Here is a 24,956-nt window from a genome sequence, read left to right as displayed (position 1 = left end):
TCGCCCTTTCTCACTCCGGCCTGGGAGCCTCTTCGCTATTCTGTGCAGGCGTCGCCTTTTTTAGTCGCCAGTCGGGAGGGAAACCAAAGCTGGATCGCTTCATCCGCTTTCTGCGCATGCGTTCCTTTCCCTCCTCCCCCTCGCGACAACTCCTCCCGCCGCGGCACGCATGCGTCGCGGGGCCTCTTCGGGCCCGCCCACGCGCGGCGCGTGCGCCCACGGTTTCCCTTCTCGATTGGCTGCCGGGTCCGCCTGCGAGGCTCCACCCCGCCGCCTGTCACGTGATGGTGGCGGCTCGGCTTCTTTCCTTCCCCCTCCCTTCCTCCACCTGTCCCCGGCGCGTTGGACGCTGGAAGCCAAGATGGCGGCGGAGCTGGTGGAGGCGAAAGTGAGTGAGTGAAAGGCAGGAAGGGAGAGGGAAGCGGCGTCCCGTTGCGCCCTCGAGGGGGGGAATGGGGCTCCCCGGTTTGTGTGGGAAGGGGGTCCCTGCTTACCTGAGGCTAGGGGGCGTGGCCAAAGGGAGAGCGCCCCCTCCCTGTTGCCTCAGGCCCCGCCCCCTGACCCCAGTTGTGGGTGCGAGGCCCCCCCCCGGCCCTGAATGGTCCCCCCTTTCTCTGAGTCTCTTAGCAGCCCCTGCCTGAAGCAAGAGTGACTTTAGCCCCTTCCTCATTTCCCCTGCTCCTATCTCTTGGCCCCCCCTCCTCATGAGATCTGTCATGGATTTATTATCCTCATGCATCACAGCCACCTTCTCTATTAACTGCGGCTCACTTTTAGGAGCATCTCTCCACAAGGAAGAGGAGTTCCCCCCTCTTTTATTAGATCTTTCAAATAATATAATACTTTTGTCTGGATTAAATGCCCCTCCCTGTTCCTAAGGGTGTCTGCAATCTGCCCCTCCTTCCCCCACCAAGGTATCTCATTCCCATTTCATCTGTCACGTCTGCTCTTTGGAAGGTCCATTCAGATGTGTTGCTGTGTTTACCGTTTCGTCAGGCTTGTCACTGACTCCTTTTATTTCCTTAAATTTCGGCCGGGGGTGTCTGTCTCTGTCTCCAACTTCTCCTCTGCAAGGTGCACATCGTCCTTTATATTTGGCACGATGATGATGAATTGGTTTTCAAGTTGACAACAAAGAAGGTTTGCACTGAAGTTGAAACCAATGTGTTTATTTTTTCATGACAGATCAGCGTGGTGTTTCCACGAGCAAAAGGTAGAAAGCTGTATGGCATGTCTTTCAAATAAGATTTATCATCAGTGTTGCTTGCATTGGTTTTATTTCCAGGTGGGAACAGGGCTGAATTTTTGTGTTGATTATTGTGCTGTCAATTGTGGAGCCCCCTAGTTAAAATGTTGAGCATGTCTGTCTGGGTTCAAATAATAAGGCTTAACTTCTGTTTTGCTCTAAATGTTTAAATGTCAAAACTTGGAAAACTGGCAAGGAGTTATCTGTACAGTCCAGGATCATCTGATTGTGAGGAATGTGTTTGTGTATATATATGTATATTTCCCAATGCTTTCCTTGTTCATCATCTGCATACTAGACTTACATTGGCCAGTTGGTCAACTTTTCTTAACGAAAACAAGTAGCAGAACCCTGCTGTGCAGGGAAGAGCGGCCCAGAGATCAAATAAACAAATAACACGTGTATATGGCTTGGAGCTTAAATGGACTGCGAGCTTAAATCAACTTGCAAGCTTAAATGGACTCCGGGGAATGGTAGAGGACAGGAAGGCCTGGAGGATCATTGTCCATTGGGTCAGGATGGGTCGGACACGACTTTGCAACTAACAACAACAACAAATGGCTTGGATTGTTAGTGTTTCAGTTGTAACTTTTTTGACAAATCCAATGGTTGTGTTATTAAACAAAAATTGTATCCCTAGGGCCCGCTAGATGGTCTTCAGCAAGTTACAGCCAGCCTTTCTGCAACCCCATTGCAGTAATATTGTGAAAATGCTAGTAGTCTTCCTTGCAGGGCTGTTACAATGCTTGCCTCAAGGTAATGTAAGTGGTACTCTTGTAACACGGCATGGTGATTCTTTATGTAGTGGCCGCTTCAGATCTTGAAGTCACTGACTTAGGTCAGCTGCTATAGGTGACAAACACCCGCCCCTCCCCCCCACCTGCAGATGGGGCAGTTGTAAACCTGCCCTACCTTATCAAAGATACTGGAGACAGTATGTGAAATACTTCCAATCAAGAGGATCCATTTCCTTTGTAAAATAGGACTGGTTTTCCATTCCCCACACAAAATACACCAGGCTCTCTCACCTTAGAGGCCAAGTTCTAGAGCCAAGTCTACATTGTGCCTACAGAGAACCTGGGTCAAGGACAGCTGTCGGTTTATAACAGACCTTTTGGTTTGGAATGTGTGCAATCAAGAGGGAGATTCAGTGCCAAGTACTGTCAAATTGGTATTTTATGTCCAAAGGAATACAGGCGAATACACATGGTGCTGTAATGACTAGAGCAGATCTTGGGTAGAAACCCTACCCCAAATCCTCTCTTCGTGTATACACTGTCAGGGAGGATAAGTCTATCAAAGGTCACTAAATATTCAGATATCTGGGGTAAAGAACTGGGGAGGGGGCTTTCTTTTTTTGTGCTGTTTAAGAGGCAAACCCTGGATGTCTCCTGTTGGGTTTTTGGTCTGGTCGGGCTATGCATTCATGCTACAGACCCACATGAGGGATGCCCCATAGAAAAGAGAAACTGAACAATCCCTGATGAGTCCCTTTTTACCACCACCCCCTCCCTTAATGTTTGACTGCCCCAACCTGGGTTTCTCAGGCTAGCCCAATCTAATAAAATATCATAATCTGAGCAGGGCCAGCCCTGGTTAGTACTTGGATGAGGAGCCATAAAAGAATTCCAGGGATGCTACGTAGGGGCAGATCATGGCAAACCACCTTGGGACACTTTGTACCTTGAATCCCAAGATGTATGAGGAAAGGTTGGGGGGGGGGGGCTTGGTCTGTTTAGCCGGGAGAGGAGATGACTGAGAGGGGATCTGATAACCATCTTCAAGTATTTAAAAGGCTGCTGTGTAGAGGATGGAGCAGAATTGTTCTCTCTTGCCCCAGAGGGACGGACCAGAACCAATGGGATGAAATTAATTCAAAAGAAATTCTGTCTAAACATCCGGAAGAAGTTCCTGGCAGTTAGAGCAGTTCCTCAGTGGAACAGGCTTCCTCGGGAGGTAGTGGGTTCTCCATCTTTGGAAATCTTTGAACAAGGCTGGATAGCCATCTGACAGAGAGGCTGATTCTGTGAAGGTTCAAGGGGGTGGCAGGTTACAGTGGATGAGCAATAGGGTTGTGAGTGTCCTGCATAGTGCAGGGGGTTGGACTAGATGGCCCATGAGATCCCTTCCAACTTTACGATTGCATGAATACCTTCCAAGTTTGCTGTAAGTTGGCTGCAACTTGGCAGCACTTTGTACCCACTAATGGTCCACTGTTGAAAGTGAAAGTTCATGTTCCTTAAAACTACACACATTCTAAATTTCTCATCAGCCTTGCATGCTAGGCCAGTCTTGTTTAAAGCATACTAGCAGCTGTTTCCTCCTCTATCCTTGCATGGTGTAGTGGTTAAGGTGTAGTGCCCTATCGTCTGGAGAACGGGGATTGATTGACCACTTCTCCTCCATGTCCAGCCAACTGGGTGACCTCAGGCATGTCAAAGCTTCACCTACATCACAAGGTGTCTGTTGTGAAGAGAGGAGGGGAAAGGTGATTTTAAGCCGCTTTGAGACTCTTTGGGTGGTGAACAGCGGAGTACAAAAACCAGCTCTTCTTTTTTTATTTTGGTATACGTGGCTCCTGCCTGTATTCCTGTGCTATTCTGAGCTTGGTGTTCGTGTGCGCGCCCGCATACAGGCAACTGTGAAGTATTGGTGAGATTTTTAGGAAACGGTTTCAGTGGTTAGGTATCTCCAGGGGACTGTCAAACTTTGCAAGCAGCGAAGGTGCGACTTGATTTTTCTTTTTTTATTAGACAAAAGCAGAGGCGGCTTTTGAGAAACACTCCAACATTTTAGCACCATCATATTTATACAAAAGACATGTTTTTAAAACTGTGCTCGAATTGGATCGACCGCCGACTACCTTCGCGGCTCTGTTAGCACAAGAAGTGGCCTTATGCTGAATCAGACCTTGGGTCGATTAAGGGGGGCATTGACTGCCAATGGCTCTGCATCCCCAGAATCAAGTAGTAGGCAGGGATTGAACCCGGGAGGTTCAATATTCTGCCACTGGCCCACAGCCTCTTCCCTGGTATATTGATTCTCCATATCAGGAGTCCCCAAACTTGTGCTTGTGAGTATTTCTGGGAAGGGTAGTAAGTAGGCTTGTGCACTGGAAGCCCGATCTGGACCGATTTGGCTTCTGCGCCCATTAAATTCAATGGCACCATTGACTTTAATGGGAATTCTGGCATTCCTGCCTTTCCCGAGGTCTGGGGGGGCGGGTTCCAGTTATAACCTCCAAACTTTCAGGATAGCGTTGGTAGGCTCTTCCCTGCCCCCCCTTCCAAATTTCACAATGATTGGACCATGGGGTCCACGTCCAGGGGTTCCAAAAGGGTGCAGCATGTTGGGAGTTTCCAAGCCAAGCATTGGTCTATGACCCCAGAGTGGGGAGGGGGGAGGGGAGTTGTTTCTGGATGAGTACTAATCTGGCAAGCTGGGTTTGATTCCCCACTTCTCCACATGCAGCCAGTTGGGTAACCTTGGGTCAGTCACAGTTATCTTAGGGCTATTCTTACAGAGCAGTAATATCAGAGCTCTCTCAACCCCACCTACCTCACAGGATGTTTGTTGTGGGGAGAGGAAGGAAAGGCGATTTTAAGCTGCTTTGAGACTCCTGGTAGAGAAAAGCGGGGTATAAAAACCAACTCTTCTTCTACTCCCTGCAGACCCAGGACATCCAATGGGGTCCTCTATAGCAGCCACTTCATTAAGTGAAGGAAAGCCAGAATTAGCTCGGAGGGATGCTTAGAAATTCCATATGCTGAGCCCACCCTCACAACTGCCTGGCCATAAGGATGGCAGTGGAAGCTGCTTAGCCTCCCTATCAAGGCAACAAATAAGGCCTAGGTGACAAGTGTGATTTGTTAAGGACTTCTGGGAGAGTAACCAGCGTTTTGGGCACAAACCGTGGCATACTGACACTGGAATGCACGTAAGGGTGCGTGTGCTTTGTGTTCTATCTGTGAAAATACATTAGCAAACTAGCGAAACAGACCTATCCACCTTCCTTCAGAGGAGAGCTCATTCATCAGCACTCTGTTTCAAAAGACGCCCTTTCGCAGGTGGCTTTCCATCTTATGGGCATTCAAGGGTAACTCCTCTCCCCTGCCATCTTTGTGGTCTGGTGGTTGCCACGAGGGGCTCAGCAGACTGCATTTCTGTACCATCCCTCCCCACGGCGGGCTCGGGCAGCTTGTGATAATAGCTACAGTTTAATGTCGCAGATAACGAACATGTTGATGAACTAGCAGTAAGGCTTTTGCAGCCTAAACAGTGATTGCTGCAAGCGCTTGATTTGGGAATGACCCACAGGCCGTCACACGGTATAGAACCCACACGTGCAGGAGCACATAGGCTGAAATTTGTGCCTGTTTTGCAGCCGGCTGCTGTTCCCCTCTTATCGTTTCCCTTTCCAGAAATCATCTCCAAGAAGCCCTTTGGTTCTGTCAAAATCTCTGCCTGCCGCTCACTTTGCAGGCTTGGTATTCTGGCCTCCACACATCCAATATACTTCACATGAGGATTTCCGTTTTATGTGTTAAAGAGCTGCATATAGGTCGTGGATCCCTGAGGTGAGGGGAGCCGCAAGCTGGTGTTTGTGCGGTGTGGTGACCCATGTTTGGGTCTTTGTCAAGCTCCCTGGAGTGGCCTTCTTTGGCTGGGTTGGGGCAGATTCTCCGCCTTGCTGAATTTAGATCTTCAAACCAGGGATTCCCAACCAGGGTTACACTAGAGCTCCCCAGGGGATTTGCAGTTTCCCCCCGGAGTTCTGATGGCTGTTGACATCACTAGACATCATTGGAGCCCAATTCCTTGTTGCTCTACAGGCCTCGTCTCTTCCGTCACAATGGAAACAGTAAACCATAGGTGACTCCCGAATCTTACTTCTGTGCCCACTTCTCTGAAGGGGCACATCACCACTTCTGCAGTTCCTTGGAGTCTACAAAACATTTCCGGGGTTTTTCCACAATCAAAAGGTTGAAAAAGGCTGCTTTAGACTCCAGTGCTACCACTTTTGTATAGAATGTTCGTTTCAAAGGTTACGTCTCCTTAGTCCTTGCACCCACCCTGCAGAGTGTGTTGGTGGTGGTCTCCCCAGATTGAAGTAGGCGAAGAAGAGTTGGTTCTTCTGTGCCGCTTTTCTCTACCCGAAGGAGTCTCAAAACGGCTTATGGTCACCTTCCCTTTCCTCTCCCCACAACAGACACCCTGTGAAGGACGTGAGGCTGAGAGAGCCCTGAGATTCCTGCTCGATCAGAACAGCTTTTTCAGTGCTGTGGTGTGCCCAAGGTCACCCAGCTGGTTGCATGTGGGGGAGCACAGGTTCAAACCGGGCTCTCCAGATTAGAAGTCTGCACTCCTAACTACTACACCAAACTGGCTCTCTACTTATTGCTGGCCTCTGTCTGTCTGTCTGTCTGTCTGTCTGCCTGTCTATCTTCTTGGGTTTTTATACGCCCTCCTATACAGCCCAGGGCAGTTTACGTGGGATACATAGAACGTTATACATTAATAACAGTAACAACAATATATCAATAAGAAATTCCAACAGTAAATATAAGTTTAACAGGTTACCGCACAATTGAACAATTTCCAATAGAAAAACTGTAACAAAGTCCCTAGGGAGATCAGAAACCAGATTGTGGAGGGTATGATTTGAGAGGGACCACCAGATGTTTCTAGGTCAGATTAACCTCAGTCGAATGCCTGTTGGAGGAGCTCCACCTCTAGGGGTGGGCTGAGGTCACATTTGGTCTCAGGTAGACTAGATAGACCAGATGGCAACCCAAGAAAGGGCGTTTTCAGTTGAGGCACCAAAAGTTGGAAGTCCCTCCCCAGGGAAGTCGCTCTCTTTCCCTCTATCAGTGTCTTCCGTCAGTGGATGAAGGCTTTTTTGTTTCATTTGGAATACCCCTAAATAACAATTACTGGTCTTCCTCCCTGATTCTGGTGGTGTTGGCTTATGTGTTTATATTGAATGATCTTAAATGTTTTTTATTGTTCAAATGTTTTTACATTTTCCTATTCACCGCCTTGGGAACCTGCTTGGTTGGAAAGATGGCATAAATAATGCTTTCAAAAAGTAACCTAGCATGCTTTATTGCCTTATCAGCTCTACCCTTGGGATCCCGAAGTCCCTCTGTGGTGTCAAAACTCTGGGTTTTTTGAGTTGGTTTCTTCCCAACTGGCGTGCCAGCGCCTGCACCTCCCCTCGTGCTGGCTGCTTCAGGCGGGAATGGCTGCTTCCGATGCCAAAGTGGCCAACTCTGTTTGGCACCCATCTCAGAGGGCAATAAGAATCTTCCATGTTACTGGGTACCAAAATCAAACGTCTAGGCGAGAATCTCATGTTTTTAAGTACTACAGGGTGGGTTGGGGAGGTCAAAGATAGGAGCATCAACTTCCCCATGAATACTTGGACACTTTCTTGACCTGATCTGAAGGCATCTGTCTTGTTTCCTTGTTCTTGGGACACCCGTGGATGTTTCCAGGGTTTCAGGTGCTGCTTGGAGATTTCCCGAAACAGAGAGGGAAATGGGAACTGGATTGCATCCACTTTTAAAGCACTCTTAAAGCAAGGAAATAGATGCATCGGCATAGTCGGCTTTTGATTATTGGGTGGAAAGAACAATGCTTCCTTTTTCTCACCATTGCCCCTTAAAATTAAAAATCCTCCCCCAGCAATCGGGTGCATTAACATTAACAACACTGTGAGTCTACCACAGTGATGCAGAGTTTGGGCTGACTTCTGTTGACGTCAAAGGCGTTCATGTTGGAAGGCAGCTCAAGGCGTTTTCAGACATTTAGCCATGTGTGCACAATACAATCTGAAGCTGGCTTCTGGTGGCTCATAACGCCCTGACTTGGATAGCCCAGGCCAGCCCAATCCCATCAGATCTCGGAAGTTAAGCTGGATGACCCTGGCTGGTATTTAGCTGAGAGACCTCCAAGGACTTGAACAAGGCCAGACAGATCTTGCATCTCCTGACAATACTATCCTCGCCATACGATAAATAAACAATGGATCATACTTTTTGGTCCATCAGTCATGCCTTTCTCAGACGGGCAGCAGCTCTCCAGGGTCTTGGGCAGAGGTCTTGCACATCACCTACTACTGGATTAGCTTAACTAGAGTTGCCAGGGATTGAGCCCGGGACCTTCTGCCTGCCTAGGAGATGCTTGACCACTGAGCCACTGCGGTGTCCCGTTAATTGCACTGAGAAGTCTGGGAATTGTAGTTCAGTGAGTTTTTCAACAGCACTCTGTTACAGTGCAACTCCTCCAAAGGAGTTGGAGTTGCCCAGGCCGGCCCAGTCTTGTCAGATCCCAAAAGCGAAACAGGGTCAGCCCTAGTTAGTACTTCGAGGAGAGACCACCAGGAAAGTCCAGGGTCCCTGTCCAGAGGGGCAACGACAATTTCCCCCATACACAATATTTTAATATCATAAATCATATGTCTAGAATGTATAAAACAAAATCTGATCTTTTTCTAATCATAGAATCATAGAGTTGGAAGGGACCTCATGGGTCATCTAGTCCAACCCCCTGCACTGTGCAGGACGCTCACATCCCAATTGCTCATCTACTGTAACCTGCCACCCCTTTGACTTCACAAAATCAGCCTCTCCATCAGATGGCTATCTAGCCTCTGTTTAAAAATCTCCAAAGATGGAGAACCCACCACCTCCCAAGGAAGCCTGTTCCACTTAGAAACCGCTCTGTCAGGAACTTCTTCCGGCTTGTTTAGACAGAATTTCTTTCGAATTAATTTCATCCCATTGGTTCTGGTCCATCCCTCTGGGGCAAGAGAGAACAATTCTGCTCCATCCTCTACATGGCAGCATTCTAAATACTTGAAGATGGTTATCAGATCCCCTCTCAGTCATCTCCTCCCTAGGCTAAACAGACCAAGCTCCCCCATCCTTTCTTCATAAGTCTTGGTCTCCAAAACCCTCACCATCTTTGTTGCCCTCCTCTGGACACGTTCCAGTTTGTCATCATCCCTCTTCAATTGGGGTGCCCAAAACTGAACACAGGACTCCAAGTGAGGCCGAACTAGAGCAGACTAAAGCGGTACCATCACCTCCCGTGATCTGGTCATGACATTCCGTTTGATACAGCCCAAAATCCCATTTGCCTTCTTAGCCACTGAGTCACACTGCTGACTCATGTTCAATGTATGGTCTACTAAGACTCCTAGATCCTTTTCACACATGCTACTCTTCAATGTTTTAATTGTAGAAAAGTGAGATCATATTTTATTTATTTATTAGATTTTTCTACGGCCCTTCCATACAGCTCAGGGCGGTTTACATATAACCTCACGGGGGGATCCATGGAACGACCATGTATGTATGAAACCAGAATTAAGAAGAAATGGGACAAAAAAAAATGTAGACAGGAGTGACCTTTTCCCACTTACTTGAATCCAAGTGTTTTGAGAAAGTCCAGCTTATTCAAACCAATGTCTTATCCCATTGAGTACAGTTTTTTCAACCTCTTAACCCAAGTAGGTAAGTCTGCAGCCCAGCTTCTGATATCTAGGGTGGAAATGTAGACTTCCGGCCTGGCCAATCTTGCAAGAGCCTTCGCTTAACGCTGTGCTGTCGGAGAAGACGTTTTGGCCGTGGAGGTCGCAGCCGGATTTCATCCGTTGGCGGAACGTTCTCCTTGTTTGGCCCTCGGTTAGCTTGCTCCTTTTCTCTCCTCCCCAGAACATGGTGATGAGCTTCCGAGTCTCGGACCTCCAGATGTTGCTGGGATCGGTGGGCCGGAGCAAGAGCGGTCTCAAGCACGAACTGGTCACGCGGGCCTTGCAGCTGGTCCAGTTTGACTGTAGCCCGGAACTGTTCAAGAAGATCAAGGAGATCTACGAGGCGCGCCACGCCATAAGCGCCGCCCCGGGCCAGCCGCCCCAACAGCACCAGCAGCCGCCCCCGACGCACCGACCTCCTCCCGACGCCCTCTCCCTGCACTCTTCCTACGATCGCAGCAGCACGGTTCCCAGGACTGCCCTTTCCACCCCCAACATTGACTATCCCTCTCTCTACGGGAAGTACTTAAACGGACTCGGACGGTTACCTCTCAAATCCATGAAGCCAGAGGTCCGGCTGGTGAAGCTCCCCTTCTACACCGTCCTGGATGAACTTTTGAAGCCAACTGAGCTTGGTGAGTTTGGGGCTGTGTGTGTGTGGCGGATGGTCTCTCACAGATCCAGATGTCGTGCCTTTCCAGGGGTAGCAAGGGGCTGTTGGCTGGCAGAGCTCCCTTGTGGCAAGCTGGGAGAGGGAATGGGGCTTGTCTTACTGCCCGGTGGGCAAACTGGTGTCGTCTGAATAGGATAAGCCCAGCTTTATCGACCAAGGTTTCCCAAATGCATGGGATTGGGTGATATGACCATACATGGTCACTAGGGACCAAGCTCATTGTATTCAGGGATACAATGGGTGCTAGATTGGGAGGGGATAGAAGAATACTGTGGACGGCCTCTCCCTCGCCCCAGGACATGGAAAGGCTGCAAGCAGCCATTAGGGCAGTGTGTCCCCAGACGAGGCTGGGTGGCTTGGGCGTCTTGGGGTGAGGTGCCATCCTGGGGAGCCCGAAGGGCCCAGGGGCTGGAGGCCCCCAGGTAGGGAACTCACTGGCAGGTGCAGCTCTCACGCGGCAGGGATCTGCAGCCTCAGAGGGAAGTGGAAGGAGGGAGTGGTGGGGGACGGAAGGCGATTGGCTGGCTACTGGACAGACAGGCAAGCCAGTTGGAGGAGGAGGTGCTCAAGGGCGGGACAGCTGCCCTAAGTGGATGTTGAGCACTGAGTGGCACTTAAGCCATGAGACCATGCTCCTCCTCCAAGCTCTTACCAGAAATATTAAGTGGAACAGATGTTGACCCCACACACACACACACACACACACAAAATGGCCAATGATGTGCCTGGAGGGGGTAGGAAGGAGAGGGGTCCCGGGTGGGTGTGTATACAGTGATGCTTCCCAACTACATTCGGCAGTATTGTGCCACTTCTGGGGTTTCTTGAAGCCTGAAGAATGCTTTGGGTTTCTCAATGGTACAAAAGTTGAGAAAGGCTGGTAAGCCATCAGCCTTTGCTTGTCTGGTACTTGACTATTCTTTTCAAAACTGGTTTCAGAGGCACAATGAAATCAGAATCCAGTAGCACCTTTAAGACCAACAAAGATTTATTCGAGGCGTGAGCTTTCGAGTGCAAGCACCCTTCGTCAGAGGGTAACCATTTTCAACTAGAGAACAGCTGTATTCAAGCCAGTAGCACAGTAGAGATGCACAAGGTTTGGAGGAGGGGTACATAATTTTTCACACATTAACCCACTAGACCAGGGGTAGTCAAACTGCGGCCCTCCAGATGTCCATGGACTACAATTCCCAGGAGCCCCCTGCCAGCAAATGCTGGCAGGGGGCTCCTGGGAATTGTAGTCCATGGACATCTGGAGGGCCGCAGTTTGACTACCCCTGCCCTAGACGTACTAGTCTCTTGAGTTGCTTCTGAATTTGAAACCAGTTTTTCCAGGCTGCAAACCTTCTTGGAATCGATGAAGCTTTCTTTCCGTAGGTTGCGGGGGTGGGGGGTTGTTATCTCCAGCTTGGTGTAGTGGTTAGGAACGGTGGCCTCTAATCTGGAAAACCGGGTTTGATTCCTCACTCCAACCCATTCAGCCAGAAGGGTGACCATGGGCCTCTCAGAGTTCTCTCAGCCCCACCTCCCTCACAGGGTGTCTGTTATGAGGAGAGGGTGGAACGGTGACTGGGATGGTGACCTTGAGACTCCTTTGGGTAATAAAAAGCAGGGTACAAAAATCCTTAGATTTTTTTTTCTTATAATAATAGTAATTTTGTTTTTACAGCCCGCCTTTTTTGGTTGGCTCAGGGCGAGTAACAACAGGCACGTACATGCAGTGAAGCCGCATTAATAGCAGTTAACAACTAAACTCGCCAAGTTAAATTATTAAATGCTATTATTATTAACTTATTAGACCACCTCTGTTAAGGCCTTGTGAAAGGCAGGGGGGAGAGCTTCATTTCTGCTGGATGGTGTGTTTTGAGGAGGGAGGCCAGCATTGTCTTCATGTTCGTTTCCTGGCCTCCTGGCGGAACAGCTCTGTCGGGCAAGCCCTCCGGAACCCTTGAAGGTTCTTCTTCCACCCCCACCACTCATGTTGTCTTTGGAAGCATCAAGGATTGCCACAAGGCATTGGCACTGCAGCACATGAGGATAAAAGAGCTGTGAGGTTTTATTGGGGTGACTCAACAGATGGGTTTGCCCATCCCCAGGAGTCCCAGCAGATCACCCGCCTGGCACTGTGCAGTGGCTTGCCCCTTTCCTGTCTGCGCTAACCGGGATGCTTTTGCGCGTGTGGTTTTTGCATCCACCCCAGGGTTCAAAAGCCTTCCTGGCCCCTCCCTGCACTGGCCCAACAGTTGATGGTAGGCACCAGAACGGCCCCTCTCTCAGTCAGCTGCACCCAAGCCACGTTTTTTTGGGGTTTTTTTATGTCTTTGCACAACGGTTGCTGCTGCTGCTGCTTCAGAATCGAAATGAGGAAGGAACCAGGAGATCAGGGAAACGCTTTGTGGCACGTTGATTCCCCAGAGCTGAACCGTTTTAAAAACGTAGCGAGGTTGGAAACGGACGGGGTGAGCAACCTCATTGGCCATCGGCCCAAAATAAATGGTTTTGATCTCTCGAGAGCGGGGGGAGCTCTCGGGAGGGCCCTGTGGCTTCTGGCCAAGGCTCCCCTTGCCTCTGCATAAAATGGCATCTGAGGCAGGATCTCCTGAGTGGCAGGGAGGTCTGTATGCCCCTGTCCGCCTTTTCCTACCTCCTCCTGCATCTTTAACAGGAACCTGGCACGGAGGAAGTTCTGTGGACGAGGCTTCTCCCCTGAGAATCCTGCACTTGGGGATGGTGGGGATTGAAATTTGCTTGGCAAACCAAGCCAGCCCTTTTCCTAAGGCCCCTCCCTGGTCACTCAGATGCTGTAATAGCTAACCGGCCAGGCTAGGCTCCAGAATGCATCATGGGAATCCTTGGCAGCATGTGCCAGGCTGCACTGCAGAGGGCGAGAGCCATTTGATTTCCAGATTGGCTCCAGTGGCGGCCCTCCCGGCCTAGCTTCCTCTGCCTCCATGAGCCTCGCCTCCCCACCTCCAGCGGTATTGCGGCTGGCTGCCGGCTTTTAAAAATGGCCCTCTGATTAATGGCTGTGGCCAGCCGCTGCACTGCTAAAGGCTTCCGCCTGCCTTGTGCAAACTTCAGTTGCGATTCGGGCATCGCTCTTTTTTGATGCATCTCAGGTCCTCGCTTTGAGCGCTTTGGGGGGGGGGGAGTGCAGGGGGTTGAAGGCCTTTGGCCTGGGTCTTGGTTTGGTGGCGTCATTGAGGAACGCAGGAGCTTCTGTGAATTTAGGCGTGAGCGTTGGAGACTGCAGCTGACTCTCACGCCTGCCCTAGCGAGCCCCTCAGGAAGCGTATTGGTGTGGGGGAGGGAGGGAGGGAGGGAGGGAGGGAGGGACAAGCCTGATTGCAAAGTGTCAAGGCCACAATAAAGGATCCTGCCTGTGAGTGTGGAAGTTCTATTGAGCTGTCATGGCTACCAGCCCTTAAAGGGCAGAACCAGGAAGTACAAGAATCATCTTTTCACACTGCACTGGACTTTGGCCTCTCTCAACCCATGGTCAGCAGCAGATCGCAGCCCCTTCCTTCCCTGCTCCAGAGCGGGGTGGGTGCCGAGAAGCGGACTCTTGAGCATAACCTTTAGGTGTGCAGTCTAGAACTTGAGATGAATGAGTGGCATGACAAGGTCAAAAACCCTCATTGCAGGTGAGCATGAGACAGACGGGCCTGGAACGTTCTGGAGGGATCAGAGCCCAGCAACCAAATAGATTCTGGGAGTTCATGCGATTGATGAGACCTGAGAATTGTTCAGAAGGGAAAGAGCTTGGGAGACCAGGCAGGCAGGCAGGCAAGCAGGCTGAGCAATGGATCCTCTGCGGTTGATGGGAGCCAAGTTTCTGTTTTAGAGATTTTAAGTCCTGTATAAAATTTTGAGGCTTTGTGGTTTCTCCAGGTCAGCTACCACAAGGGTCCCTGGGGCTTAAAGCACATTCGTGTGTCAACACCCACCAGACGCTCTAGGGGTAAGCTCACTTTGCCATCTGGCCCACGACTTCTGCATAGATCCCAAGGGGTTAGAAGAAAAGTGGTTTTATAAATATTTTTAATAATGCGTGGCTGGGACGCCCAGCAATGTTGGTGCTGCCTCGTAACAAGGCCTTGATATCAAGGAGCTGTTATTGCTCAGGTTACAGCTGGGATGTTGTGTGCAAACTCCCCCTTCCAAACTTTGTAAAACAAAGATTTCTAACCAATCAAGGGGCCATGTGCCCAACTTTTCCCACACCACGGTCAGAATTTGTTGGGGCTGCCTAAAAGACCAGTGAGGACTGCACCGTGGACAGCAACTCTAGTTTTTAGAGGAGCATTTTACTGCTAGAGATAAATCTTCAGTTGACTGTGCAGGCCCATGGGTCCATCCAAACCCCGTGTCGTCTGCTCAGGCTGGCCTCTGTTATTCAGGGTCTCGGGCAGGGAAAGAGCCTTTTCCAAACCTGGCCATTGCTCTACTCTGTGCTTTGCACATCCCTGAAACGTGCAGAATTTGGGCAAAAGCAGTTTTCCGTGCACTATTTCTTCACTTGTTTACATCATTACGGCACTCTCCTCCCATGTTAATCCTCATAACCACCTTGTGATGTAGGTTCGGCCAAGAGGGTGTAACCAGGCTCCAGCCAGAAGCCCACTCTCAGCGTTTAAAAGCCCGTAGATAGGGCATCCATGGTACGTAAGCACTTAAGCAGCGCAACTTCTGATTAACCACCACTCTTGGGCCTGGGTGACTCATAGCAGTATTTAAAAAACACCTCATAAAAACAATACCCACAACAAAAACAAAAACCCAGATGGTGGTAAAATCACTATCTGCAGGATACCCACTCTCCCAACCCCCGCATGCAACAGCCGTCAACCCTCCATGAGGTAGCTTCAGAGGGTATCTGTCCCAGTAGATTTCCCGTGCAGAGAGAGAGCCACTCTTCCTGGCCCAGCCTCAACCCACTGTTCCAGTCTAGGGCAACCTTTTTCATCCTTTTGACTATGGAGGAGCCCGTGAAATAATTTTTCAGGTAGCCCCGGGAGTATGTCAACTAGCCACGCCTCCCTGCCACGTCCTCGGAAGTGACATGTCACTGGAAGTGACATCATTGCCCGGGTTAACAGTCTGGCTTGAGGAGCACGGGGGTGGCTGGGGAAGAGACCAGAACACAGTTTAAGATGGGAGTAGATGTGCAGGCTCCGCCCACTCCCAAGTGCAGACAAGACATCTTACTCATGCTTGGGAGGCAGGGAAGGGGAGCAGTGGATGGGGCCAGTTCCCTGGCTTGCGATCAAGTCCATTAAGGCAGGAGGGGAAAGGCTACAGACCCTTTCCAGAGCTCCAGCAGACCATTGATGGTCAACATTCCCCCAGTTGGAAATCCTTGGTCTACGGGATGGCTGTCCTTCTATTCCTGTGAGGGCAGGCAACTGAGGAAGAAGGTCCTTAGGGCACTCAGCGGAGATTTGTGCCCATCGCCCTCTGACACAACCTACCTTGTGATGATGGCCAGGAATGACCCCATTTCTGTTCCTCCCAACCCCTTCTAGGGGGTGCTGCCCCCCCTTCACTCCTCCCGCCCCTCCCCAGCATCACTTTTTCTGCCTCTTCCCCCAAAAGCCGCTTCCGGGAACTGATCCGTACTCGCTCCCCGTGGCCAGAGAAAGTTCGGATACGACAAGCCGACGATTAGTGCCACCCGTGGAAGTTGCACCCGGCTGCTGCCTGAAGAACTTGGCGCTCCATAATTAATGTATTTAAATATAGGCTGTGCTGGGACAGTAGCGCGGAGCGTGCAGGCAGGGTGCCTGTGTACTTGTGATGTTCTAGGGGAAGCGGCCTGCTGCCTTCCTCGCATCTGAAATCCCTTTGGCTGAGTCTGGCTGCTGGTTTTATTCTCCCCCCCCCTCCCGCCACGTTCGTCAGTGCTGCAGCAGATGGGGAGGGAGAATGTTAAAAATATTGAAAAAGTGTTTTGTTTCCACGACTTCACGGATACAAGCACTCTTCAGGGATTCTGGTTTCCCCCCCCCAAGGGGGCATCATCTGGGCATGGAGTTGGGGTCACTGTGGGTGGGTGGGCAGGTGGTTGTGAATTTCCTGCATTCTGCAGGGGGTTGGACTAGATGACCCTGGAGGTCCCTTCCGACTTTAGGATTCCTACTTAGTTCTTAAATCAAGGGTGCCCCTTCTTAACTTCTTAGGCTGTCTTCCTGTCTGCTCTCCTCTGATCAGCTCCTTCAGGAGCCCTATATGGAGTTACTAGTATCAAAGCCCGTTTTAAAAATGGGCTTTGAAAGGGGTGGCAGGCAGGAGGGCGTGAGAGGGTGGCTGTGGCTCCCTGCGGCCTGCAAAGCGGGCTAAAGGGAGTGGAAAGCCCCCCCAGCCGGCGGTGACAGGGCTTTGCGGCCCGCATGGAGGCTGCAAACTCCCTGCTCTGGCTCCCTCCGAGCAGGAGCATATCTGCGGACCGCAAAGCCCTGTTGCTGCCTCTCTCCAAGTAGGCGACGATGGAGGCCGCAGCCACAAGGCTTCTAGCAGGCAAGGAGGGAAGGTGGGAGCTGGAGGAGGAGGGCCAATCATGGTGGACCTGAATGGACAGGGCCCTGGACAGTCTCCTCCCAGGAGGCTGTTTCCCAAATATATAAGGGAGCGAAATAGTGTTAAGGATGTTTTGCCCTCTTATTCCCTTCTTTTCCCCGTCCTCGGTCCCCATGCATCTATCTCCACATCCTTGGCCCTTCCGCTACTCTTGGGTATCCAAAGCTTTTCTCCAGTCCTGCCCCTTACTCTCCGAAATCTTCCCACAGGCTCCATCAGATAATCTTGCTTCTCTGTCTTACTCCTGCTTTGATGATTGTCTCAATTTTTGTTCTCTTCCCATCAGCGCTGAATTTCAGACTGAACCTTAAAAAAAAGAGTATTGGAGTACAGAAAAGAGCAATTTAAAATGATGCATGGAAGGTAGAGGAAGAGGTACTTCTTTCTCTTCCTCCCAATACAAAAACTCATGGGCCCTCAGTGAAATCAATGAGCAGTAGGCCTGGAACGGATCAAAGGAAGCCCTTCTTCACTCAGAGAGTCATTAACATGTGGAATTCACTGCTGCAGGAAGTGACGGCAGCTACAAACATAGACAGCTTCAAGGGAATCTGTATAGACATCTGGAGCAGAAGTCCATCAGTGGCTCTTAGCCCCAAGACATAGACAGAGCACTATGTCTTTTCAAGTGGTGCTCTCCTGGTGCTGGGGGGAGGGGGGGCAACGGGAGGGCTCCTGGAGGTCTGGCCCCATTGACAGCCCTCCTGATAGCACTTGGGTTTTGGCCACTGCACGACTCATAGAATCATAGAGTTGGAAGGGGCCATACAGGCCATCTAGTCCAACCCCCTGCTCAACGCAGGATCAGCCCTAAGCATCCTAAAGCATCCAAGAAAAGTGTGTATCCAACCTTTGCTTGAAGACTGCCAGTGAAGAACATGGCAGTGTTGTACTGCTGGGGTCGTACTTCAGGGGTCGTCAACCTGTGGTCCTCCAGATGTTCATGGACTACAAAAGCTGGCAGGGGGCTCATGGGAATTGTATTCCATGAACATCTCGAGGACCACAGGTTGACGACCCCTGTTGTACTGAATGGGCCGTTTGACCCGATCCAGCATGGCTTCTCTTAAATCCTTTTGTAAGGACTTCGGCAGAGACCTTCTGGCATTGCTTGGCGAAGCGCTGTCATACCTGTGGTATTGCAGAAAGAACCAGAGGGTGTCGCCAGAGTGGGGTGCAGTGGCAGCACCTGGAGTGCATCGTTCACCATAGAATCAGAGGTGGAAGGGACCACCAGGGTCATCTAGTCCAACCCCCATCTGAAAGCAACAGTCCTTGGAAGAGATCTTGCCCACTGCTGCTGTAGTTTTTTAAGAAACACAATTGGATCTCTTGGATCTGTTCCAGTAGCGGTGGTGCTTCCCTCCAGTCTAGTGCAAGGAGCTGTTTTTCTTGATGGAGTGAGACTTTTTCTGGCACAAGTGGAAAGAGCCACCGCTAGTTGCAAGACATCTGCTGCAAGCCAGAACTCAGGACTGCGGGTGAAATGTTGCATTGATGGTTTGCATTGATGGTTTGATCCCAGGCCTTTTAACGCCTTCAAAAGGCAAAAGTGCCAAGAACTTAAAAGAACCGGGGCGTCATAGGCTGTATGAGAACCAGTTTGGTGTAGTGGTTAGGAGTGCGGACTTCTAATCTGGCAAGCCGGGTTCGATTCTGCACTCCCCCACATGCAGACAGCTGGGTGACCTTGGGCTCACCACTGATATTGCTGTTCTGATTGAGCAGTAATATCAGAGCTCTCTCAGCCTCACCTGCCTCACAGAGTGTCTGTTGTGGGGAGAGGAAAGGGAAGGTGACTGTAAGCCGCTTTAAGACTCCTTCGGGCAGAGAAAAGCGGCATATAAGAACCAACTCTTCTTCTTCAGTAATCTCAGGGCTCTCTCAGCCTCACCTTCCTCATAGGGTGTCTGTTTTGGGGAGAGGAAAGGGAAGGCGACTGTAAGGTGCTTTGAACCTCCAGATAGAGAAAAGCGGCATATAAGAACCAACTCTTCTTCTTTTCCGTGACTTTAGCCTTGTCGAAACTTCCCAACCTAAGCTGAACCGTTCGTACTATGGATGCCTTGGGTGTTGTTTTTTGTTCTAAAGTGACTTGGTGGGTGGTTAAAATGCTCTACGGGGAAGGAAAAATAAACCAAAGACAGTGACATTCCATGACAAGTATGCGTGCGCACAAAATTGCATACCTTGAATAAAAAATTGTTGCTCTTAAGGGGGCCACTGGATTAAGACAGATACATTTATTTGTTCTGGGGAAAGGATGAACAGGGAACTTCTGATATGGTCTGTGGCACAGAAGGGGGTCCTCACCCCTATGTCCCGACTGTCCTTGAAGCTCTTCTGTGTCTGTTCCTGCCCTCTTCCTCAGCCAATGCTATCTGTTCTAATTTTCTTTGGGGGAAATGCCATGATGAAATTGTCTGTTATGCAGTTTAGAGATGTGCCTGCAATTAGAGGTGTGCCAAAAAGCTCATTATTTTTCGGATTCAGGTATATTGAACCCCAATATCAGGTATTTCCCAATATTCCCAAGTCCCAATACCAATATGGTATTCAGATTCTGTAAATATTGGAGAATGCTAATTTTTTTTTGATCTATTATAGCCTGTAAGGCAGGGGTAGTCAACCTGTGGTCCTCCAGATGTCCATGGACTACAATTCTCATGGGAATTGTAGTCCATGGACATCTGGAGCAGTTGCCGCACATGCAGGTTTTTGCCACTAGGTGGCGCTAACGCGCATGCGCAGAACAGCCGCACGTGCGCGTATTCGCCAGCAGGGGCGCAAACACGCATGTGCGGCGACTCCGCACGTGCACGTTTGCGTCGCTGGCGTGCCAGTGGCCGCGCGTGCCTCTTCCCCCCCCTCTCGCTGCGGGGGGGGAGAGGCAGCCACGGCCGCTGCCGGCCCAGTACCATGGCCTTAGCGGCCCACTACCGGGCCGCGGACCGGGGGTTGAAGACCCCTGCTCTAATGCAAGCGGCAGCACTAGACTGGTGGGATGCAACACACAAGGGTGTGTGTGTTTCTAAAGCAAAATGTACACGCAACAAGCAGATCAGGCCTGCAGTCGCTCTGTGTGGCAGCACGGCTCTGCTCCGTGTTGCAAACCAGCCCCGTGGAGAGTGGCAGGAAACGCAAAGGGCTGCAAAGAAAGCTCCTGGCCACCTAACCTGGTTTGCTGGCTGGCTAGCCCAGGGGTAGTCAAACTGCGGCCCTCCAGATGTCCATGGACTACAGTTCCCATGAACCCCTGCCAGCATTCGCAGTTTGACTACCCCTGGGCTAGCCCTTTGGCCCTTTTGCGCAGCCGCAGCATGAGTTGTGACCCACCTCTGTTGCTCAGAGCTGGGGGAGGCTTCTCTGCTCTTTCCACTTTCCTCAAGGCCGTCTGTCTCCCCTCCCCTCCCCTTTCTTCCTTGTCTCCAGTCCCGCAGAATAACGAGAAGCTTCAGGAGAGTCCGTGTGTCTTTGCGCTGACGCCGAGGCAAGTGGAACTGATCCGAACTTCCAGGTACTTGGCTGGGGTTCCGTGCTGCCCCTGGGCTCTCCCTCTTCCCTTCCTATTTGCTAGGGAGAAAAGGCCCCTTTGTGCATGGAGGGGGTGGGGAGTGACCTGTGGCATCTCCTAGGGCGGCAGCGGGAGGAGGGGGCTCCCATGCTGTCGGATTATCACTTGCCGTTCTATGTCCATAAAGTGTAGAGCATCAAAACAGGGGAAGTTGGTTTGGGGTTGCAGCTGATGGGTGGCAGTTGTCAGTGTGGTTTGGGAAAACCACAGATAGGCTGCAGCTTCAGTCCTCAGTTAGAATCATAGAGTTGGAAGGGACCTCATGGGTCATCTAGTCCAACCCTATTCCAGCACTATTCAGGACACTCACATCCCAATCGCTCATCGACTGTAACCTGCCACCCCCTTGAGCCTTCACAGAATCAGCCTCTTCGTCCGCTAGCTATCCAGCCTCTGCTTAAAAATTTCCAAAGATGGGGAACCCACCACCTCCCGAGGAAGCCTGTTCCACTGAGAAATCGCTCTGTCAGGAACCTCTTTGTTGCCCTCCTCTGGACAACGCTCTAGTTTGTCTACATCCCTCTTCAACTGGGGTGTCCAAAACTGAACACAGGACTCCAAGTGAGGCTGAACCAGAGCAGAGTAAAGTTCTCCCAATTCCTAAAACAGGAATAAGCACCCAACCTCACAAGGCTGATTTGAATTACAGAATGTAAAACGTAAAACTTTACACACACATACACACACCCCAGAACCCAACACACGCCCAGTTGGTTCCCTCCACCTTCAGTTCTCTAATCTGTAAGCCGGGTTTAAGCAACGCCCTTTGCAGGATTAAAAGGAAGGGGAGCAAAGTGCTAAGCAAACGCATACCCTTTTTTCTCCCTCAAGTGTTAAGAGAAGTTCTCTTTTTAAGTTTGCTTTAAAAATCCCAGCCTTCAGTTCGGTTTGTGATGACTGTTCCTCTTTCCTCTGTGTAAACTGAATGTTTATCTGTGTTGTATTTCTGTTTTGTTTCCCCCCCCCCTCCCTTTGGCAGGGACTTGCAGCCAGGTGTGAAATCGGTCCAGGTTGTCCTCAGGTAAGCCCAAGTGCTAATTAAAACCCTGGAGACGGGGCCCCTGTGGGCGGGAGGCGGAGATTAGCAGAGCCGCGACAGCGATGTTGGAAGAGATCCTCAGCTGACAAGCATGAAAGCTCGGCTGCAAAACAATTGCCCTGAATTGAGGCCTCCAGACTTTGTCACAAAAGGGCCTTCTTCCCTCCCATAGTGGACAGTGACAGAGGACTGAAAATCCTGGGCATGCAGCATTCCAGGGCTCGGGTGCAGTTGAAAGTGCAGGCTTCCAGGCAAGGCTGTGGGAGGATGACCTATTCTGTTGATCCGCTTGGCCATGAGAAAGGACGGTTGTGGGCATTATCACCCACAATGCTTTTCAGTAGCGCTCACTCCTTACCTCAGCTACTGAATTATTGCCAGGTCACACACATGGACCCCATCAGAGAGAAACTTCCTTTCAACTGTGTTGAAGTCAGTGGGGGATAAAAAGTGCCAGCCTCTAGTCCGGAGAACTGGGTTTGATTCCCCACTCTTCCTCTACACGTAGCCAGCTTGGTGACCTTGGGCCAGTCCCAGTTCTCTCAGAGCTGTTCATAGAATCACAGGCTCATAGAATCATAGCGTTGACCTCCAGGGTCATCAGCGCCCTGCAGAATGCAGGAAATTTGCAACTTGCCAGCCAACTCTTTAACAGGGTTGTTTGGGTGAAATGGATCAGGGAAAATGATGCACGCCTCCCGGGACTTGTTGGAGGAAAGCGTGGGATAAACTTACAGCGGCTACAGATACCAAGAGGGTATTTCTTCAGAAGGGGGAAATATGGGGCTTGTTTTGGCTGTAAGCTTTTCAAGATCTCTCCACAGCCTTAGCAGTTGAAGCCTCAGCACAGCAGGTTCCGTGCTGAATTCCACATGAAATGTGTGCAGCTGCGGAAAGCAGCCCTGGACAGGGTTAAATTATATCTGGTCCCTATGGGCATCCTGCAAATCTCAGCCAAGGCTTTTGGGGCCTGCAGATGATTTCAGTCTATTAGAAGAAGAAGAAGAGTTGGTTCTTATATGCCGCTTTTCTCTACCCAAAGGAGGCTCAAAGGAGCTTATAGTCGCCTTCCCTTTCCTCTCGTCACAACAGACAGCCTGTGAGGCTGAGAGAGCCCTCACTGCTCGGTCAGAACAGCTTTATCAGTGCCGTGGCGAACCCAAGGTCACCCAGCTGGCTGCATGTGGGGGAGGGCGGAATCAAACCCAGCTCGCCAGATTAGAAGTCCGCACTCCTGACCACTACACTAAACTGGCTCTCAACACCAAGCTGGCACTTGACAGCGTGCAAGGCCCCTATTCCAAGTAGCCTAGGGAGGGAGGACTTGCTCACATTTTATACGTGTCTTGCCTGGAGTCTGGGGCCAAGCAGTCCCCTGCATGTGCTTACTAGCTGCATGTGCACCTGTTAAGAAAGAGCCAGTGCTCAGTCGCTTTACAAATGAAGCTGGGGACCAGTTCATGAATACATATGAGCTTTCAATCAAGAGTTCAGCTGTACGTGCATTGAATGCAATAATTAGTCATTGCACGCATAGAAGGACATTCAATAATACACTGTACACAGGTTGTACATGCATTTGTTAACTTGTGAACAGTAATGGAGATGGGTCATTCCACTTACAGATTGCTTCCTGTGGGTGGGAATAAATTCAGATTGGGGTGTGCACCTCTCTGATTTGCATTTCTGTGAACATCTTTCCTTTCCAGAATCTGCTACACGGATACCAGTTGCCCTCAGGAAGACCAGTACCCCCCCAATATCGCTGTAAAAGTGAATCATAGTTACTGTTCTGTCCCGGTAAGTTGGAGAGAAAGTGGGCCAGTCTGCTTATTTCTCCTTGGAAAGGGGCTATTATGTCCCCGCAAGGCTTGGCATTTCAGCAAAAGCAGTTGATTGATAAAGCGAAACAGAAAGATCATGATACTTCTTGTTAGACTCCAATGGGTCTCCGTGTTGGTCTGAAGTAGCACAATAAAATCAGAGTCCAGAGGCACTTTTAAGACCAACAAAGATTTATTCAGGCCGTGAGCTTTCGAGTGCAAGCACTCTTCGTCAGACTATGAACTCCTTACATGACAGGGAATATATAGCAAAAATTAATTCTGTTACATTAGTAGACCGTGTCACACAACCAAATACAGCCGATGATAATTCTTTGTTAAAACAGCCAAGCAATCCCCTGGAATTCAGTTGTAGTTTATAAAAACACAAGGAGAAACAGAACTGCCTGCGTCAGTGATCAAAGGCTCTCGCCTCACCATATGCTGTTTGCCCCATCTGTTTTCATACAACTGTGAAACTTTCCTTCATGGGAATGGCTGGTAACTATCTATTCCAAGGCCAGGGAGTCAAACTCAAAATTCCATTACACTGACATTACCTTACGGTCACGTTATCACAAATAAAATAAATTGTGAGGAATATGGATACAAGAGTTGAACAAGGTTAGCACGAATAGTGCGATAAGAAACCTATGTCCTTGTTGAGTCCTGGGTATGTCATAGTTTGGAGCAGGGGTAGTCAAACTGCGGCCCTCCAGATGTCCATGGACTACAATTCCCAGGAGCCCCCTGCCAGCGAATGCTGGCAGGGGGCTCCTGGGAATTGTAGTCCATGGACATCTGGAGGGCCGCAGTTTGACTACCCCTGGTTTGGAGTGTTGTAATAACTTGCATTTCTGCAGTCCCCCTTTCTAGCCTGTTGTTGAAGTTCCTTTGCAATAAAACAGCTCCTTTCAGGTCCCTTATTGAATATCCTGGAAGGTTGAAGTGTTCCCCTACAGGTTTTTCAATGCTGTGGTTTTTGATGTCAGACTTCTGCCCATTAATTCTTCGGTATAGTTCAAACCCTAGGTGACCTTGGGCCATCCCCACTTCTCTCAGAGCTCTCTCATCCCCACCTGCCTCACCAGGGAGAGGAAGGGGAGGCGATTGTCAGCCGCTTGGAGACTCCTTCGGGTGGTAGAAAGCGGGGAACAAAAACTCAGTCGCTCCTCTTGTCTGGGTGTTCCTAATGGGAGCCGGTCCCTCTCTCTTGCCTGTCCCTCTCCCAGGGCTACTACCCGTCGAACAAGCCCGGTGTGGAGCCCAAGAGGCCTTGTCGTCCCATCAACCTCACTCATCTCATGTACCTGTCGTCGGCGACCAACCGCATCACCGTAATTTGGGGCAACTACGGGAAGGTGAGTGGCGACGGAGGAGCAGCAAAGTGCAGCCGTCCCAAGACTGGCTACGCTTCCCTCTTGGCTTGCTTGGAGCTCTGATTTCCACTTGGGCATCATTTCCCCCCTTGCGCCATCCTGAGTGGGGG

The 24,956-nt window shown here is 50.3% G+C and overlaps 1 protein-coding gene across 3 annotated transcripts in view; it reads left to right on the top strand.

The window, feature by feature from the left end:
• The first annotated feature begins 232 nt into the window (after positions 1 to 232).
• Positions 233 to 24,956, top strand: part of PIAS4 (protein inhibitor of activated STAT 4) — a 41,130-nt gene continuing 16,406 nt past the window's right edge. The window contains exons 1-6 of one of the 3 annotated variants that reach the window (XM_077332197.1): positions 233 to 388; positions 9,967 to 10,420; positions 20,464 to 20,548; positions 21,585 to 21,626; positions 23,354 to 23,444; positions 24,700 to 24,828. In XM_077332197.1, coding sequence (XP_077188312.1) covers positions 362 to 388; positions 9,967 to 10,420; positions 20,464 to 20,548; positions 21,585 to 21,626; positions 23,354 to 23,444; positions 24,700 to 24,828 — 828 coding nt within the window. In that variant the 5' untranslated portion in view covers positions 233 to 361. Of the gene's footprint in view, positions 393 to 1,147; positions 1,214 to 9,966; positions 10,421 to 20,463; positions 20,549 to 21,584; positions 21,627 to 23,353; positions 23,445 to 24,699; positions 24,829 to 24,956 lie in introns of those variants that run through there. The other 2 variants (XM_077332200.1, XM_077332199.1) reach the window with 2 other exon arrangements.

This window comes from Paroedura picta, chromosome 4, assembly GCF_049243985.1.
Source record: "Paroedura picta isolate Pp20150507F chromosome 4, Ppicta_v3.0, whole genome shotgun sequence".
NCBI lineage: Eukaryota > Metazoa > Chordata > Lepidosauria > Squamata > Gekkonidae > Paroedura > Paroedura picta.
The sequence above is the reverse complement of the archived record's forward strand: the minus strand, read 5'-3'. Positions and strand labels throughout refer to the sequence as shown.